At 42.4% G+C, this 19,229-nt stretch overlaps 1 protein-coding gene across 2 annotated transcripts in view; it reads right to left on the minus strand.

Annotated features, from left to right (window-relative positions):
• The window catches only part of GRIPAP1 (GRIP1 associated protein 1), a 161,658-nt gene that overhangs the window by 120,890 nt on the left and 21,539 nt on the right, over nucleotides 1-19,229 (minus strand). Inside the window, exons 7-15 of one of the 2 annotated variants that reach the window (XM_089675242.1) lie at nucleotides 17,977-18,116; nucleotides 16,866-16,914; nucleotides 16,408-16,478; nucleotides 12,377-12,412; nucleotides 11,892-11,923; nucleotides 5,156-5,203; nucleotides 4,973-5,072; nucleotides 2,327-2,404; nucleotides 2,071-2,163 (exon numbers count right to left, since the gene is read on the minus strand). In XM_089675242.1, the coding sequence (XP_089531368.1) occupies nucleotides 2,071-2,163; nucleotides 2,327-2,404; nucleotides 4,973-5,072; nucleotides 5,156-5,203; nucleotides 11,892-11,923; nucleotides 12,377-12,412; nucleotides 16,408-16,478; nucleotides 16,866-16,914; nucleotides 17,977-18,116 (647 nt within the window). The remainder of the gene's footprint in view (nucleotides 1-2,070; nucleotides 2,164-2,326; nucleotides 2,405-4,972; nucleotides 5,073-5,155; nucleotides 5,204-11,891; nucleotides 11,924-12,376; nucleotides 12,413-16,407; nucleotides 16,479-16,865; nucleotides 16,915-17,976; nucleotides 18,117-19,229) is intronic. The other variant, XM_089675243.1, reaches the window with a different exon arrangement.

The following is a 19,229-nucleotide window of genomic DNA, read 5'->3' on the forward strand; positions in this document are numbered from 1 at the left end:
TGAATACGATCTAACAATAGATTAACAGGACTCCTTTGTATATTGCTTTGTTGTTATACAGCCTTAAAGAAGAACTCTGGTCTCATTAAAAAGCAGGATAGTGGTTCCATCTGACAAGCAGCCATAATTTTCAATATAACTTAATTTCCCTACTTATAATGAAAAAGCAGCCAATATGCTCTATGAACACTTAAATCTGAACTATAATATATATATATATATATATATATATATATATATATATATTATATATATATATATATATATATATAAAATACACAGATTAGTTCAGCTCTGTAATAATTAATACGGATCTAAATGTGTTTTTTTTTAAATGCAAGAAGTGTAAAGTACCCAAATTTCACTTGGTATCTTGGTATCAGCCTATTGCAGTCCCTGTACAGCAAAGCTCACACTAGGAGAAGGAGAAGCAGCAGTCCCTGTACAGCAGAGCTCAGACTGGGAGAGGGAGAAGCAGCACAGATAGTCAATCAACTGTGTTGCGGTGCGAAGAGCATTCTAATTGTGGAGACCACAGAGACGTGAGCACATCAGACTGCTGCTTCTTCTCTCAATGTCCAGTCACTGGATGGGGGAGGGACAAGACCTGCAAGTATTACTGAACTGCAGCAGAGAAAAATCAGGTCTTATGCTCTACCAGACAGGACTGTGCTGTGTGACAGAGCTTTGTAAACTTTACAGGGTGACCAGAAATACAAGTCCCTTGCAAAATAAAACCGCTCCCTTTATGTATTTTGTCTGCATATTTAGCGGTTTCCCTGGAGCTCAGATTTTAGATCCCCAGACTGTCTCTGTAAAAAACATTGGTAATGTTATTGAGCTAAGGGGATAGGTGAACCCAATAAGGAGCTACAATTCAGTTTTGCATATGTAAAAGCAGTTAGAGAACACATACACTGATCAGCCATAACATTAAGATCACTTACAGGTATAGTGAATGACATTATCTCATTACAATTACATCTGAAAATGGGTGGATAGATTAGGTAGCAAGTGAAAATGTTGTCCCTGAAGAGGATGTGTTGAAAGCAGAAAACACAAGCAAACATAAGGATTGGAGTGACTTTGACAAGGGCAAAATTGTAATAGTTTGTCGAATGGGTCAGAGCAACTCTAAAACTGCAGCTTTTGTGGAATGTTCCTGGTCTGCAGTGGTCAGGACCTTCTGAAAGTAATCCAAAGAAAGGAAAATTGTTGAACTGATGATAGGGTCACAGGCAACCATGGCTCACTGATGCACATGGGGAGCGAATACTGGCATGTGTTGTCCAAACAACAGAAGAGCTAAGCTAAAATTACTAAAAAAAAAAGTTCATGCTGGTTTCAATAGAAAAATGTCAGAACACACAGTGCATTGCAGTTTGTTGTGTATTGTTTTGTAGTCTCAGACCAAATTCGCCCACATTGCAACTTCCAGGACCTAAAGTATCTGTTAGTGATGGTTTAGTGTCCATGCCTCGACAGGTTATGCTGGTTCTTCATAATGTTATGGCTGGTCGGTCAGTGTATATAAATTATTGTTATTCTAAAAGTAGAATAGTGTCTTGATATTTCTAAATATGTGTAGTATATAAATATAATCTGTAAGGATTTAAATATGAAAGACGCCTTTTCTGACTTGCTACAGGTAAATGGTTTGTTAAGCAATGAAGGATGAGGATGACTCAAAAACAAGTCAGCATTGACAGTTCCCATATTTCATCCTCACAGGTTCCCTCTAATTGAGTTCTTCTTTAAATATGACTGTTTACTGTCCAAAACTGCAGCCAAAAGAAATTGTATTACCACAATTAGCCTTATGGATGAATATCAGATCAAAAGTCCCTTTGTATTTTTGTGCTTTTACCTTGCTTTTTGACACGCACAAAAAAACTTGCATTTTAATGAAGCATATTGATGGAATTGTTACATCCCAGGCTGCGTTTTAGAGAAGTGTTAGTAACCCGCTTGAAAGGTGAATACTGCATCAGGCCAGAGATGTGTGTGTGATTTGGCACACATCTGAGGAGTGTAAGGACAAAATTGGAATGGTTATGGATGACAATGTACCTGTTCCAAGGCTGCTAGGTTGGTACGGAGGGCATCGTTCTCGGACAGAATGTTGTCCACCTGCTCCTGGCTCTCCGCGCTCTGCCAAGCTACCTATATGTGATTGGGGGGGGGGGGGCAGGCGCACAGAGGAGCAGGGATATTTACAGGTCACGTGGCAAGAAGAGAGAAGCCAAAGAGAGCACAGAGTTTAGTAACAAATGCAAAACAAGAAGACAATAAAAGCTGAAGCAACATTAACCAGAAAATGACATACTTGTTCCTGAAGACCTTGCAGGGCCCGATCATGGTCTTGCTTCAGGCTCTGGATCTGTTCTTTCAGCTCAGCACAACTCTGCCAATACAAAACGTATAATAAAGATCAAAAATGGTGAAAGGGCATTGAAAAGCATTGATTCAATGTCTACCAGCATTTATCAAAGTGTCCAAAATAAAAGCTCTCTGTACCACATCACAGCACCCAACCATATTCCTGCTTTTATCCTAGCATCTGGAGAATGGAGTGAAGATAAAGGAGTTGAGTCTGGTTGATGTGGTAACAGTCAGATCGCAATTCAGACTATTGACAGAGAACAAGTGGGATATTCACCTGCAATGTGTCCCCTCGGCCAGCTTGTTGAGAGTGATTACCCAGCCAATTTCTGAAAGGTCACATGCAAAATCAATGCTGTTTTAAACATTACAAAAGTAAAAACTTGCAAATGTTTCTAAAACATTTGCAGTTTATGTTCTACCTTTTGCAGTAGAACGTTTACCAGTGCACCTCCTGTTTTGCAAATGACTACAACCAATCTTTGAATGTCTGCCTGCTTTTGTACATTTGTTGCACGCATTATGAACTAGTTTGCGGCAGAATGAACACTGATATGTTGCAAACTTTAAAAGGAACGTGAACCACTTTTTAAACACAGACATCTGAGAATGACTTAAAAGACTGTCTGCCTTTTTTATTTTTATAACAAATAGTGACAAATTTGAACAATACGTGGCAAATATGCCACATAATACAACGAACGCAAAAGCAGTTTGACACATTTATTACACAAAATATGATATCATAAATCTGTTGCATTTCTAAGACGGATCTGCAAACTGCATCACGTTATCAGATGAAAATGTCCACCTCTTTGGATAGACTGAAGACAGGTTAAAATTGCTGCCATTTATGTATGGTTTGTGACCCTATTGAGGAGATTTTTATTTCACGTATCCCAAAAACACCCCCAAAAAATTGGAGGGGAAGGTTTTTTTTTACCAGAAAATAAAGGCACAGACTTCTGTAGAAGTTCTAATCCTTCCTCACGCTTTATTTTTGTTTGTGTTGCCCTTGGACAGATTTCCCTTCAATTCTTGCCCTTATGGGAAGAGAGAAAACGCCCCTATAAGGAAACAAAGTAAGCTTTGGCTGAAGTTGGGATTTAGGATTGCAGTATAACCCACTGGCCGGCCATCACTGTTGACAAACTATTATTAGATGCAGTATAGGCTGGGTCCTGGAGAGAAATGTAACTAAAGGGCAAGAAAGGCGGGAGGCCCCGTTTTGCTATAGGGTGTTGAGATTTGTTGTTTCACCCCTGCCTAGTGTGGTATTGCAGTCTATAGCTTTGTGTAATAACCACTCTGTTCTATTAAACCAGGGGTCTCCAAACTTCTTAAACAAAGGGCCAGTTTACTGTCCTTCAGAATGTAGAGGGTCTAGACTGTGGCCAATAGGAGTAGAAAAGGTTCTGACATCAATGGGAAGAATTGTGTCCCATTGTTGGAGTCATAGAGAGGAATTATGCCCCTTCATTGGTGTCATTGGGCTCCATCATTGGTGTCAGTTAGGAGAATTCGCATCTCATCATTGGTGTTGTTGGAATTGTGCCCCTTTATTGATGTCAGTGGGGGGAGTTAAGCCCCATTGTTGGGATCAGTGGATGAAATAGTGCCCCAAGGCTTGGATAAAAGCACGGAAAGGGCCACATCTGGCACCCCAGGCAGAAGTTTGCCGACCACTGGTATACAGCATAAAAAATAACACAGATACTACAATGCTTTGCCTAAAAACATTCTACATAATGCCTACTTTCAAACATTGATGGTAACATACCTATACATCCAGCACTGTGCCCATCTGCAGCTCTACTTTCCCCTCAGTTCTGAATCTCACAGGCTTTGCTGGGGCACCAGGAGCAATTCGCTCTCGCTGCTGTCAAAGCCAGTGATGAGTATGCGGACAGTAGGGCTCAACCTAAATTCTGAGAAACACAGGCAGATACCTATCCATCACGCCATACCATCAGGGAGGCATATGATTGGCCCCAAATTTATTCTGCAGCTGGATAACAACCCCAAACACACAGGCAATGTCATTAAAAAATATCTTCAGCGTAAAGAAGAACAAGAAATCCTGGAGGTGATGGTTTGGCCCCCACAGAGCCCTGATCTCAACATCATCAAGTCTGTTTGGGATTACATCAACAGACAGAAGGATTTAGGGCAGCCTACATCCAACAAATGATATGTGGCTAGTTCTCCAAGATGTTTGGAACAACCTACCTGCCATGTTCAGTGAAAAACTGTGTGCAAGTATTCCAAGAAGAAATTACACTGTTTTGAAGGCAAAAGATGGTCACCCCAAATATTGATTTGAATTTCTCCTCTGTTTATTTACTTTCCATTTTGTTATTTGATAAAAAATAAACTATTAACTTCTATTTTTGAAAGCATTTTTAATTTATAATTTATTTGTTCACATCTGCCTTTTGCACATTAGTGTACATTACTATAACAATTGTGTGTAAAATTAAAACTATGCAGTTTTAAGACCCTAAGCTAACTTTTGAGAACACTGCTCAGAGATAAATGATGTATGATCAGGGAATCAGCTGATACTGCATGCCTGTATGCAAGCACTTACCTGCTGAGCACCCTGCAGATCCTGCTGAAGCTTCTGGTTTCTCATTGTCAAGGCTTTCAACTCTTCCTCTTTCCTCTGCTGAATCTCCTCAATTTTTGTCCTTATTTGAAAGCAGGAAAAAGTCAGCAGGCAAGCACAGTAGGATGTCCTCTGATCCAAGGACACAAGTAATTCACTTCTCACCTGCTGTCATTGTACAGAGCCTCCTTATCAGTCTGCAGCCTCAGATAGCTGTAAGGGAAAAAGGATACAGCATTTAACATAAATAAAAAGGAACCTGCAGTGAGTGGAGAGCTTTTGCATACACAGCAACAGCAGGACAAGACTTACAGGGAACACTAACATCATAGAAGTCTTTTTGTTGACAATTGGAGGTTTGTCAAGGCATCCTTTAACCACTTGCCCTCCAGAGGATTTACCCCCATTCCTGACCAGGCCATTTTTTGCGATACGGCGCTGCATTATTTTAACTGACAATTGCGCAGTCATGCAACACTGTATATAAATGAAATTTATGTCATTTTCCAACAAATACAGCTTTATTTCGGTGGTATTTGATCACCTCTGTGGTTTTTATTTTTTACGCTATAAACAAAAAAAACTGGCAATTTTGAAAAAAAACACAATATTTTTTACTTTTTTGCTATAAAACATATCCAATTAAAAACATTTTTTTTAAAAACTAATTTCTTCACAAATTTAGGTCAAAATGTATTCTGCTACACGTCTTTGCTAAAACAAAATCCCAATAAGTGTACATTAATTGGTTTACGTGAACATTATAGCGTCTACAAATGGCGGTATACAGGAATTAAAATTTTTTTTTATACTAGTAATGGCAGCGATCAGCGACTTATAACTGGCCTGCGGCAGGCATTCTGACACTGGGTGGGAACTCACTAACTGCCACTGACATCCCCAGAGACACTAATACAGTGATCAGTGCTAATAAAAAGCACTGACACTGTACTAATGACACTGGGCAGGAAGGGGTTAACATCTGGGCAATCAAAGGGTTAACTGTGTGTTTCACATTGTGTGCTGTGTTGTGTTTTACTAGGGAGACATGCTGCTTTGTATCCCTTTGCTGTGCAGAGAAATACAAAGTAGCATGTCCATGCTGACAGGAGAGAGATCGGTGTTGCTTACACACAGATCTCTCCCCTCTCAGCCCTACTGACGATCATCATGTCCCGGCCAGGAATCGCCGGCCGGGACACAGTGATTGACAACCCCATCAGCCAATGGCAATGTGGTCCTCCTACCTGGAAATTAAAATCAAGTACATATATATATATATATATACACACACACACATATATATATGTACACATATATATACAAACCTACACACACACACACACACACGTGATTTTGCGCAGCCCTGCCACCCTGTAGCAGTACTTCTGCTATAGAATGGAGAGCAAGTTGTCAAGGTTACTTTACGGTTATCCTCTTTCATAGGAATTGCAGCAAGGGCTTTGTAAAGGAAGCTTGCACTGAGAAAAACAAATAGAGGCTGGCAACTTCCATCTAAAAATCTACATACACTGCTGCGAAATGGCATTTGCCCCTTTCCTGATTTTTTTATTTTTTTTCACAAATTTATCACACTTACATTGATTCATATCATTAAACATTTTTAATATTACACAAAGATAACCCAAGTAAATACAAAATGCAGTTTTTTAAAATGATGATTTAATTTTTTAAGGGAAAAAAAAGCTGTCCAAACCTACCTCGCCCTATGTGAAAAAAGTGGATTTTTTCTGAATACTTACCTGTAAAATCCATTTTTTTTAGTACATCACAGCACACAGAGCAGGCCATGTTAATGACTGTGTTGGTTATATGCCACGTATAGGTGAATGGACACTGGTCAAGTGATCAAACAGGAAGAGCTCCCCCACATAACCCCTCCTACACAGGAAGTACTCAGTTTTTGTAGCAAGCAATAAAAATCCATAAAGAGGGGATGGACTTCTGTGTTCCTTGATGTACTCCAAGAAATGGATTTTACAGGTAAGTATGTAGAAAAAAATCCAATTTTCTTTATCGTACATCAAGGGACACAGAGCAGGCCATAATACTGATTATGTGGGACGTCCCAAAGCAATAACCTTGAGGGGTAGGTGACATCACAATAACTACCGCCAACATCATAAAAAGGAGCCAATCAGCTGTACGCAAAACACTACGGCCAAAGGCAGAATCCTCTGTCATCCACCTGGTAAAACCTTGTGGATTTATGAACCGAACACCATGTAGCAGCCTTACAAACATGAACAACTGATGCCTGGTGGTAGATAGCCCAAGATGCCCCCACACTCCTGGTAGAGTGTGTTTTCACCTGAAAGGGTGGAACCTTGCTCTTCAAACCATAAGCTTGAATGATTAACTGACGAATCCACTCAGAAATAGTTGGCTTGGATGCTGCCTGTCCTCTCCTAGGTCCTTCTGGCAAAACAAACAAGGAATCAGCCTTTCTAATCTGTGCTATCATTCTCAAAGACCTTTATTGCCTGAACCACATCCAGGGCACACAAAGATTTTTTTTTGCCAACTGAGGCCTAGGAAAGCATGAAGGCAGAACAAATGTCCTCATTGAGATGAAAACTAGAAACCAACTTTGGCAAAAAGGCCCGTGGAGGCCGCAACGCCACCTTATCCTGATGTTAAACCAAAGATAGTTCCCTACAAGAAAGAGCTACCAACCCCGATGCCCTTCTTGCAGAGGTGATTGCCACCAAAAACAGAACTTTTCGAGTTAGCAGAACAGAATCTCCCTGATAGATTCAAATGGTGGTTTCTGTAAAATTGCCAACACCAAATTCAAGTCCCAAGGACACAGGGGCTGACTGACAGGAGGAACAGTACACATCACTCCCTGTAAAAAAATATAAAGCAAAGACTGAGAAGCAATCGGTCTTTGGAAAAAACAGCCAAAGCTGAAACCTGACCCTTAACCTCGCTGGCGGTCTGATTATGTCAATATTTTTGAATGTCAAAGCAGTATATTGTTTTGCATGGAAATTTGTTGTTTTATATTGTAGGCCTGTAATTCTTAGAAATAACTCACTTAAATCTGTCCAAACAAGAGTCTAGTAAACATCCTGGGTATGATAAAATTTGAAACACAAAATTATAAATTATAATATGATAAATAATTATAAAAAATAATAAATTAATTAAAAAATGTATTCAAACCAAAAACACTGAAATTTGAAATAGAGCGCCAAATTCGCACATCACTGAGCTCAGTCGCAGAATCGTCGCTGTCGTCACTTTCAGTGTCTGATGACGAATTTCCCCACGAATCACTATCACTCAATTCTGCAAGTGATTCTAATTTACTATCGCTGTTCTCTAGCTGGCCTAAAACCACTTTTGACCTAAAGGGACGCTTTTTGGATGCCATGGACATTCTCACGTTTCCAGGCAGAAAGAACAGTAAAAATGCAGGCAGGGCACAGGACAAAGCACTCGGGACAAAACTGAGGTTAAATGGTTTGATACATTAATGTAATCCTAACATAGTACAATGTATTGTGTGTATGTCTTGTTTTTACTTTTTTTAATCTCCTACCGGTTCTGCCCCCCTGCGTCGCCACACTCGCAGGGAAGGGAACCCCTTAGACCAGGCATGTCCAAAGTCCGGCCCGCAGGCCATTTACGGCCCGGGGGTCGGTTTAATATGGCCCTCCAACAGCCCTCCCTGCTCTGTGTAATGTGGCCCTCCCACGGCCCTCTATGGCAGACAGTCTTCTGCTTGAGAGCAGAGGGCAGTGCACATGCCTGACTGCAGCGCGTTCTCCCTGGTCTGTGTAAATGCGGCTGTCGCACGGCCCTCCCTTCTGTGGCAGACAGTCTTCTGCTTGAGAGCAGTGCGCATGCGTGACTGCGCCGCGCTGGGAGCGACAGAGGGCGGTGACGTCAGGGCCGGGCTTCCAACGTGAAGTGTGTTTCTCTTCCCCTCCCGGCTGCCGAGCAGAGACTTCAGCTCCAGCTACCTTTTTCACCCTTCACATTAGTGCAGGTAAGTTTTTTTTTAATTTATTTTCAATACATTGTGAAAACTCAGCTGTCAGTTGATCTTAATGTTATGAAATGAAAAGTATGTCGTTTGCAATTAACTTGGCATAAAATAATTTATTTGCATTTAATTATAATGGTTCAAAGAATGTTCGGAAAAATGTTCGGCCCTCCACCATGTTCACTTCATCCAATCTGGCCCTCTTTGAAAAAAGTTTGGACACCCCTGCCTTAGACGGAAGCCGGCATCGACCGGAGGACATCGGGTGAACCGCAGGACAAGGTAAGTTACACTACAGTGTGGCTCGGGGTTACCGCTTTTGGTACTGAAAATTAACCCCGAGCCACACTCCGGATTACTGCCAGGGAGGTTAATAATACCAACAGCCAACTTCTTTTCTACTTCTGATTGGAAAAAAGACAAAATTCTCCCAATCAAATATTTTGGCGGGTGCCATTTTCAATCCTCACACCAGAAAATATATACCTTCCAATTTCTATAATAAATGTACCTAGAAACCAGCTTCCTAGCATTCAACATTGTGTGGATAACCGAGCCTGACACTCCCCTACCTTTCAAGATTTGGGTCTCAACATCCATGCTGTCAAATTCAGCGACTGTAAAGCTGGGTGCAATATAGGTCGCTGAGACAGCAGATGTTACCGATCTGGCAGTGGCCATGGATTGCCCACTGCTAGCCTGACAATGTTCGTATACCAACACTTCCTGGACCAGGCTGGTGCCACTAATATCACCGGAATCACCTAATCTCAAATCCTGCGTAACAGCAGTGGGAGTAGCTAAATCAGGGGAAAGGCAACGATTAGGGAAATCGGATCCCACAGTATCACCAAAGCATCCACCCCTAAAGGAAGAGGGTCCCGCATCCTGGACACAAACCTGTCCACCTTGCTGTTGAACCTGGACATCAACAGATCTATGTCCAGACACCCCAACGCTGGCAGATTGCTGAGAACACTTTGGGATGCAGAGCCCATTCCCCCATAGCAACCGCCGATGACTGAGGTAGTCCGCCTACCAATTCTGTATCCCTTGATCTCTCAGGGCATGGCTCTTTCCTGGTGGCAGAAACACCTTTGCCTGGACAGTGTCTAGGTAGGTAGTACAGGCAGGTGCAAGCAAAAACAAGTACTCCACCTGGTGGTCTTCCTGGACATCCATAGCAGACTTCTCCACATATACACATATATAATCACGTCGCAGGCCCCTGAAGTTTTAGTCAGGGACCAACCTTCACCCATCACGGCTGGCCTTGTCCTAAAGACCTTTAATGACTCAGCCCCCCTTTTTAAATGGGGGCCATTGCCTTGGATCCATATAGCACTCTGCTGGAATCGCCTTGGTCAAACCAAACTGCACAAGGTTCCAAAAATGCAGGGTCCATCACCATAAAGCTGTATTACAGGCAAAACCCAGAGGATTCTTCTCCTTACCCAGCGGGGCTCAGGTATCATCCAATTTTGCTAATAGTTTTTCAAATGGATCCGATTGAGGCCCTTGACTCAGTAGAATCGTTCCAGACCTCCCAGTATGCTCACAGAGCACATGCAGCACGTTCAGTGACCATCCACCTTACAGACATTGGAGAAAAAACTGAGTACTTCCTGTGTACGAGGAGAAGGTTCACCTTTGTTCCAAGTTTTCTCCATTTGTGGATAATGGCTCTCACCATGGTTCACCGGAGTCCCAAAGCCTTAGAAATGGCTTTGTAATCCTTTCCAGACCGATACATGTCAATTACTTTGTTTCTCACCTGTTCTTGAAGCTCTTTAGATTGCGGTGTTGCTTTTTTAAATCTTTTAGCACACTTCACTTTATCAGACAACTTCTATTTAAGTGATTTCTTAATTCAACAGGTCTGGCAGTAATCAGGTTTGGATGTGGCAAGTGAAGTTTTACGCAGCTTTCCAAAAATGTGCTTAATCACCGTTTACCTTCCCACAAAAAATAGTAAATGCACATTTTTTTTGCAGGCAAAAAAAATGTGCATTTATTATTTTTTGTGTCAGGGGCCTATAAAGCATTGCGCCAGCGATCAGTAGATCGCTGATGCCACGCAGGTCTTCTGCACAACGTCAGTGTATTTGCTTACTTGTACATCCTGTACGACCAAGCTGATACTTGCTGACAGGATGACTCAATGAACTACCACAGTGCTCACAGTGCCGTGGTAGTTCATTGAGGACTACAAGCTGACAGCCGCTAAGCCTGTCTGGATTTGTAGTCCATTCATTCACAGAACACTGTGAATGAATTACACGGCCGTATGGACAAAGTCATGCTGTGTTTGAAAACTGACAGCTAGTATGAGGAACGTCTCTCTGTACTTCTGTCACACGGAGGAGGTGGAGCAGCGGGTGGTGGCTGCAGGATCGGGGATATGTTCCATCCTAAAAGCGGGTGGAACATGTAACATGTTCCCAAAGGTGAACTTGTAACATGTTCCCAAAGGTGAACTTGTAACATGTTCCCAAAGGTGAACTTGTAACATGTTCCCAAAGGTGAACTTATCCTTTAAGTGTGACGATATGCAAAAAATTAGGAAGGGGGCGAATATTTTTTCATAGCACTGTGCATATTCCAAAGTCAGTGACCTGAGCAATGTTGAAGCCAACAGATCAGTGTGACAAGCAGGCAACTAGAATTTTTGGAAAGACAGGTCAGCAATTTTGTTTGTGCAGGTTTTTGTGCATAAAAAATACGTAATCAGTAATGGCTATAAGGAGATTTGATTTTGGAGAGTGCATGCGCAAGATGTCATTGTTGGCTAATATGCATATGGGATACATTGGTTTACTATACCAAATCAAAACACTATATTAGCACCTCAGAAGTGACCTGCTCCCTAGTTCAGTACTCTCTCACCTGTCATATTTCTTCTTCAGTTTCTCTGATATCTGTTGGAAGAAGAACAGAATTAGAATTGTCAAATCTGACAGAAAGAATACAGACAAGAAGGGTAATAAAACCTACGAGATTATTTTGCTAATAAAGTAGTAAGAAAATCTGTGTCAATGACATGCAGAGAAAGAAATACCTTTAACTTTTATACCCCCAAACCCCAGTAGCACAAACCCACCTTTCCTCTGTCCCCAGTTGCTCAACAAAGAAAATACCAAGTGCTTCTGGGTATAGAGGTTCACTCACGTTTTCACACATGACAGCACTGGTGTTTGGTGGTTCACCCAGCACTATGCATAGGGCAGTGAGAAAGTTTTCAGCCCTGCGTAAGCTCAGACCAGAGCAACTCAGAGCTCACACATGGTCTCAAATCAATTAAGAGAAACGGATGCGTCACCTTGTATGGGCAAAGCAGATGTTTGTTTTAAAAGTTTGTCGATTTCCGTTACCTTTGCATTCTCCTCTTGTACCCGGGAGAGGTCTCCCTGTGCAATAAACAAATATAGTGTGAAACATACAAGGAAAGCCAACAGGCACAATTAAATTACTAAGGTACACCATACTAGATGACATGGGGCCGTAAACTTATTATATTTTTAAAACCTTTGCTTTAGGCAGAGGATCCTTTCCTTTAGGCAGTCTACAGCTTTGAAGTTCATGATGAATTCTTGGCACAAAAACTTTAATATATTCCTCAACAGCCAAAAGGGATATAAATCACATTTTTGTGCACCAAATGACTTTGCAAACCTCGTAAAAGTATTGGTGATATTATCACTGTGATGCACATATCTTGTGCAGAGAGCAGAATTGTCGGAGGGACCTAGCAGATCTACCCACTATAAGCTGTCTGCAGAAAACTACAGGGAAGGGAGGTAGATACAAGACTTGTTGTCCTGCACAAGGAAAAAGAGAAGCAGTGGCTGGTCTTTATTACAGGAAACTCCTGCACAGGGGAAAAGTTTCACACTGGATTACTGCACTGATCTGGAAAAAATACACAAAGCACACCAAGGTTCAAATTGTAATATACACTGACCGACCTCTACTAGGTACACTTGTTCAATTGCACAAATTGCTAATCAGCCAATCACAAGGCAGCAACTCAATGCATTTAGACATCTAGACGTGGTGAAGACAACTTACTGAAGTTCAAACCGAGCATCAGAGTGGGGAAGAAAGGGGATTTAAGTGACTTTGAACGTGGCATGGTTGTTGGTGCCAGATGGGCTGGTCTGAGTATTTAAAAAACTACTGATCTACTGGGATTTTCATGCACAACCATCTCTAGGGTTTACAGAGAACGGTCCTAAAAAGAGGAAATATCCAGTGAGCGGCAGTTGTGTGCACAAAAATGCCTCGTTGATGTCAGAGGAGAATGGGCAGACTGGTTGCTGCGACATTCAGATGGTAGGCTCATTATTTGAAAGCACGGATCCATCTTGCCTGGTATCAATAGGCTGGTGGTTTAATGGTGTGGGGGATACTGTCTAGGCCAGTGGTCGGCAAGCCGCGGCTCGCGAGCCACATGCGGCTCTTTACAAGCTTAAATGCGGCTCTTCTGTGTGCCGGGCGCCCGCTCCCCTCCCTCCTCTCCCTCCTCTCGGACGGGCGTGTGCAGGGCGGCCGCTTCCTCACCTCCCCTCCCCTCCCTCCTCTCGGACGGCCGCCCGCTCCCCTCCCTCCTCTCGGGCGGCCGCCCCAAAAGTCAGGACTCTGCAGCTGTCAGGATGTAGGCGGGGCAGCCAGGATGTAGGCGGGGCAGCGTGACGAACTCCTCTCCTCTCACAGTCCGCCCTGAAGACCAGAACGGCACGGGAAGCACGGCGAGAGGAACGCGCGGAGCAAAGGTAAGTGAATTGACACAGGGGGGACTTACTATATGGGGGATGAATTACTATATGGGGGACTTACTATATGGGGGGGGGACTTACTATATGGGGGGGGACTTACTATATGGGGGGGGACTTACTATATGGGGGGGGACTTACTATATGGGGGGGGACTTACTATATGGGGGGGGACTTACTATATGGGGGGGAACTTACTATATGGGGGGGGACTTACTATATGGGGGGGGGACTTACTATATGGGGGGGGACTTACTATATGGGGGGGGACTTACTATATGGGGGGGGACTTACTATATGGGGGGGGACTTACTATATGGGGGGGGACTTACTATATGGGGGGGGACTTACTATATGGGGGGGGACTTACTATATGGGGGACTTACTATATGGGGGACTTACTATATGGGGGACTTACTATATGGGGGACTTACTATATGGGGGACTTACTATATGGGGGACTTACTATATGGGGGACTTACTATATGGGGGATGAATTACTATATGGGAGATGAATTACTATATGGGAGATGAATTACTATATGGGAGATGAATTACTATAGGGGGGATGAATTACTATATGGGGGATGAATTACTATATGGGGGATGAATTACTATGGGGGATGAATTACTATATGGGGGATGAATTAATATGGGGGATGAATTACTATATGGGGGATGAATTACTATATGGGGGATGAATTACTATATGGGGGATGAATTACTATATGGGGGATGAATTACTATGGGGGGATGAATTACTATATGGGGGATGAATTACTATATGGGGGATGAATTACTATAGGGGGGATGAATTACTATGGGGGATGAATTACTATATGGGGGATGAATTACTATGGGGGATGAATTACTATGGGGGATGAATTACTATATGGGGGATGAATTACTATGGGGGATGAATTAATATGGGGGATGAATTACTATATGGGGATGAATTACTATATGGGGGATGAATTACTATATGGGGGATGAATTACTATGGGGGGATGAATTACTATGGGGGATGAATTACTATATGGGGGATGAATTACTATATGGGGGATGAATTACTATGGGGGATGAATTAATATGGGGGATGAATTAATATGGGGGATGAATTACTATATGGGGGATGAATTACTATATGGGGGATGAATTACTATATGGGGGATGAATTACTATATGGGGGATGAATTACTATATGGGGGATGAATTACTCTATGGGGGATGAATTACTATATGGGGGATGAATTACTATATGGGGGATGAATTACTATGGGGGATGAATTACTATGGGGGATGAATTACTATATGGGAGATGTATTTTCAGTTTTAAAAATGTGGCTCTCAAAATAAATTTCAATCGTGGTTTTGGCGAGATTTGGCTCAGTTGAAAAAAAAGGTTGCCCACCACTGGTCTAGGCACTAGAAAGGTGTACCTAATAAAGTGACCAGTGAGTGTACATGCCTTTTGTGACTTCAGTAAAAATGAATTGGTGGTTTTTCCAGACTTTTAAAGTGACAGCAGGACATAGCACTAAGAAAGTTTGTACTTCAAGACAAATCCACTCCCTCATCATAACACGACTCGACTACTGCAACCCCCTCCTCACTGGCCTGCCTCGCCGCTGGCTATCCCCGCTTCAGTTGATCCTGAATACGGCTGCCAGACTCATTCACCTTTTCAACCGCTCCGTCTCCGCCACCCCCCTCTGCCAATCCCTCCACTGGCTTCCGATCACGCAAACGATTCAAATTCAAAATCCTAACGCTGACGTACAAAGCTGTCCACCATACTGCCCCGAACTACATTACTGACCTAATATCCAAGTACCACCCAGCACGCACACTCCGCTCCTCACAAGACCTCCTTCTCTCTAGTTCCCTGGTCTCCTTCTCCCATGCCCGCCTCCAGGACTTCTCCAGAGTGTCACCCATCCTCTGGAACTCCCTGCCCCAACCCATCAGATTATCACCTACTCTCCTCTCCTTTAGGCGCACCCTGAAAACCTATCTCTTCAGGGAAGCCTACCCCACCCCCTGCTAACTTGCCGACCTCCTCCACTCTTCCTACCACTCCATCCCCCACAGCTAACTCCTCCTGTGCCACCATCCCCTCCCTCCTAGATTGTAAGCTCAAAAGAGCAGGGCCCTCGATCCCCTCATGTTTTGCATTGTATTGGTATTGTTCTGTCACATGTTCTGTCCCCCTTTGTAATGTACAGCGCTGAGCGAACTATTGGCGCTTTATAAATACTCTATAATAATAACAATAATAATTTCAGTGTAGAGACCCAACAGTTCTATTCTTTGAACACATGAAAAAATACACACTTTAGATATAGCCTCACGAAGTACACAATCATGAAATACCAGTTAGAAGTGTAGATTATGGGAGTTATGTATCAAAAGCAAGCAATACCCTGCCTTGAATATAACCTTCTAGGCCTATTTTCCTTTTGTCATTGTCAGACTTTAACAGTAAGACAATGCAATAACATCTAGGGGCGACCACCAGAGGCAAATCACCTTCTTACTCAGAGGGACAATCCTGCAGCCAGCAACAACTCCTTCAACTACAGCCATCCCAATATATGGGTTCAAATTTATTTAATTTGACCATCACAGACCTGTAATGTGAGAATCTTTTCTTTTAACAGCTTATTCTCCTCCGTCTGTGTTGCTAATTCAAGTGTTATGCCTGAAAGGAAATAGAAATCACACCCTCATGAACAAGGTCTTCCTAACCCATTCTAAACAGTATTAGTGCATAGAATACTATATGACGTCTTACCTACCCAGTAAGTAGGCAGGTGGTGGTATTCATATTGATCTGGTACAACTAAAAAATGAAAGTATCATGTTTCTACAAGCAACAAGAACAGCTCTGCCTTTGTGTTCTTGACATCAATGAGCTCTAAGTGTTAATTGTCCCATAACTTGTCAGTTTACTAAGGCCCATGTCTTGTTCAAATACATCTATAGAGGAGGTGCTAGCAATCACTAGAGATAAATTATGACATTTGTGGAATTATTGCAGCCCACAGGCACAGGACCTGTAAGATGTTTTGCATGTAAGTGCACTCACCTTGAAGATTATCCCCTCTTGGCCCCCAGCTCCTTGGTGGCTCACCATCCTGAAAAACAGGCAGAAATAATAATAATAATCACTGTCCCATTGTGATCCAGGAAATAGCTGAACAAAATAAGGTTTACAGAATATCATTTTTTCATCAACCGAGGCTCTTAATCTGAAGCAGAATCACATATCCCAACAAGGCATTAAGAATGAGCACTGAAAGAGGCTCCAGCTGTTCTCCAATTGACAAGCACTTCCTTTACACCTTTGCTGCTCAATACTTTAAAAGGGAAATGCCAGGTATGGCTGTTTTATACTGTACATCGTTACATTAGTCCAGCTTAGATCAATGCAACTATGTGCATATCATACCTGGCCAATGCCCCTGGAAGTGGGAAATCACTGAAGTAGACACTGCTACTCCAGTGATCTCTTCTTGCGTCTGGGTCCCGTGGTGAACAGCTGGGCCTTCTACATTCTGGAACCAGGAGGATGGATGCTCCACACGGGCACCATTCAAAAAAATGCATTTTTTTAAGGAATTCAAAAGGTTCTCTGATTAAACGAGGTGAAGAGTGCAACATCATTGCCCTACCTCCCAACCTTGTTGAATCAGAGAATGCTTTTATTCAGAAAACACAAAGCATTCTCTGAATGCTGCCCATACCAAGTAACTGACCTCCTGTGGTCAGAATGTAACAGGGGAGCCAATCAACACAGTGCTCGGAAACAAATGGAGATCACTGGAGTCATGGTATCTACTTCAGTGATCTCCAGATTCCTGGGACATCGGCCAGATATAGTACATACGTAGTTACATTGGTCCAAGCTGGCCCACTGTAACTATGAATAAAAAATCCATACCTGGAATAGTTTTAAGGCCCCTTGGTCTGTGCTATAATGTTGTAAGTTACAACACGTCAATTAAGTGCTTTATTCCTTTCATGGAATGAAATAGATGCGGCCCATAAATATTATTTCCTCCAAATTTGACCCTCTGTTTTATTTGAGATTAACTTGTATTATTAGGTCAAGTCATGGACAATATGTCCCACAGATGTAGCGCTAAATCTGTTTTCTAGCATAGTGATTGTATTGGGAAGTGAATATGATAGGTCACCTGATCTTGTGAAACCTGTCCATCAGTTTCTGTGTCTGGCACTTTGTCCCCTGTCTCTGTGTGTGTGTTGCGAAGCCCATTAGCTTGAGATTCTTGACTCTTCAGTGAGGCAATCTCCTTTTCATGACGCTCCTGAAGTGCTGAAAAACAGAGATTGGGATTGAAGCTAGAAAGGCAACCCATGCTCACTATAGAAGAACAAAAAAATATCTATGACAGTGACAGAAATGGCAAAAGGTAAAGTGAACTTAAACAGAACGAAAATCAGACAAACATACTGATACAATTGTAAGCATATACTTACAGGGAACACAGCGACAGGCAACTGGAAACAAAGCACCCTAAACAAATAATTTCACTTTCTAAAGTTGAGCTCAACTCTGCTCTGCCTCCCTATTGGTCCTAAACTATGGGTGGCCTCATCAACCAATAGACAGACATTTATCCAGGGGCAGGCTTAAGTCTGTATGCAGGAACTAAAATCTTATTATTTATTTATTTCAGGTACTTATATAGCGCTGTCAATTTACGCAGCGCTTTACATATATGTTGTGCATTCATATAAGTCTCTAACCCTCAAGGGGCGTACAATCTAAGGTCCCTAACTTGCATTCATACATACACATGCAAGGGCCAATTTAGACAGGATCCAATTAACCTATTTGCATGTCTTTGGAGTGTGGGAGGAAACCAATGTACGCAGAGGAAACTCGCGCATGCACAGGGAGAACATGCAAACTCCAGGCAAGTGGTGCCATGGTTGGGATTCGAACCAACGACCCTAGTACTGCCTGGCGGAAGTGCTAACAATTTAGCCACTGTGCTGCCAAAAATCTTATTTAAATATTACAGTACCCCAAAATTCCATGGTCCCTGAACACTTCAAAGGAAAACCACGACCCAGCTCCTTCTTCACAGAATCCCGATTTACAGCAACCGGAGATCATAGCTCTATTGCCCTCAGTTTTTCCGGGAAAATCAGTAAGTGAGGGGAGCAGTGCTGAAGCCTGAGACAGTGCTGGAGCATTAACAGGAGCCAGGTAAGTGTTTAAGAAAAGGGTTTGTTAGATAGGCAATGTGGAGTTTTCTTTTACCTTAATACAGAAATAGCATTAAAGCAAAAAAAAAAACCTTTAGACATTAAGCTTAGCATCCCTTAAATAAGGTATAATAAAAAAGTACAAAGTGACCACAATACCCATCAGAACTGAACATTTCGAAAACATGCAATAAAAAGTCAAAGGGAGAAAATT

The sequence above is a fragment of the Staurois parvus genome, unplaced genomic scaffold (assembly GCF_062004578.1).
Source record: "Staurois parvus isolate SC_StPar_1 unplaced genomic scaffold, SC_StPar_1.0 ptg000154l, whole genome shotgun sequence".
NCBI lineage: Eukaryota > Metazoa > Chordata > Amphibia > Anura > Ranidae > Staurois > Staurois parvus.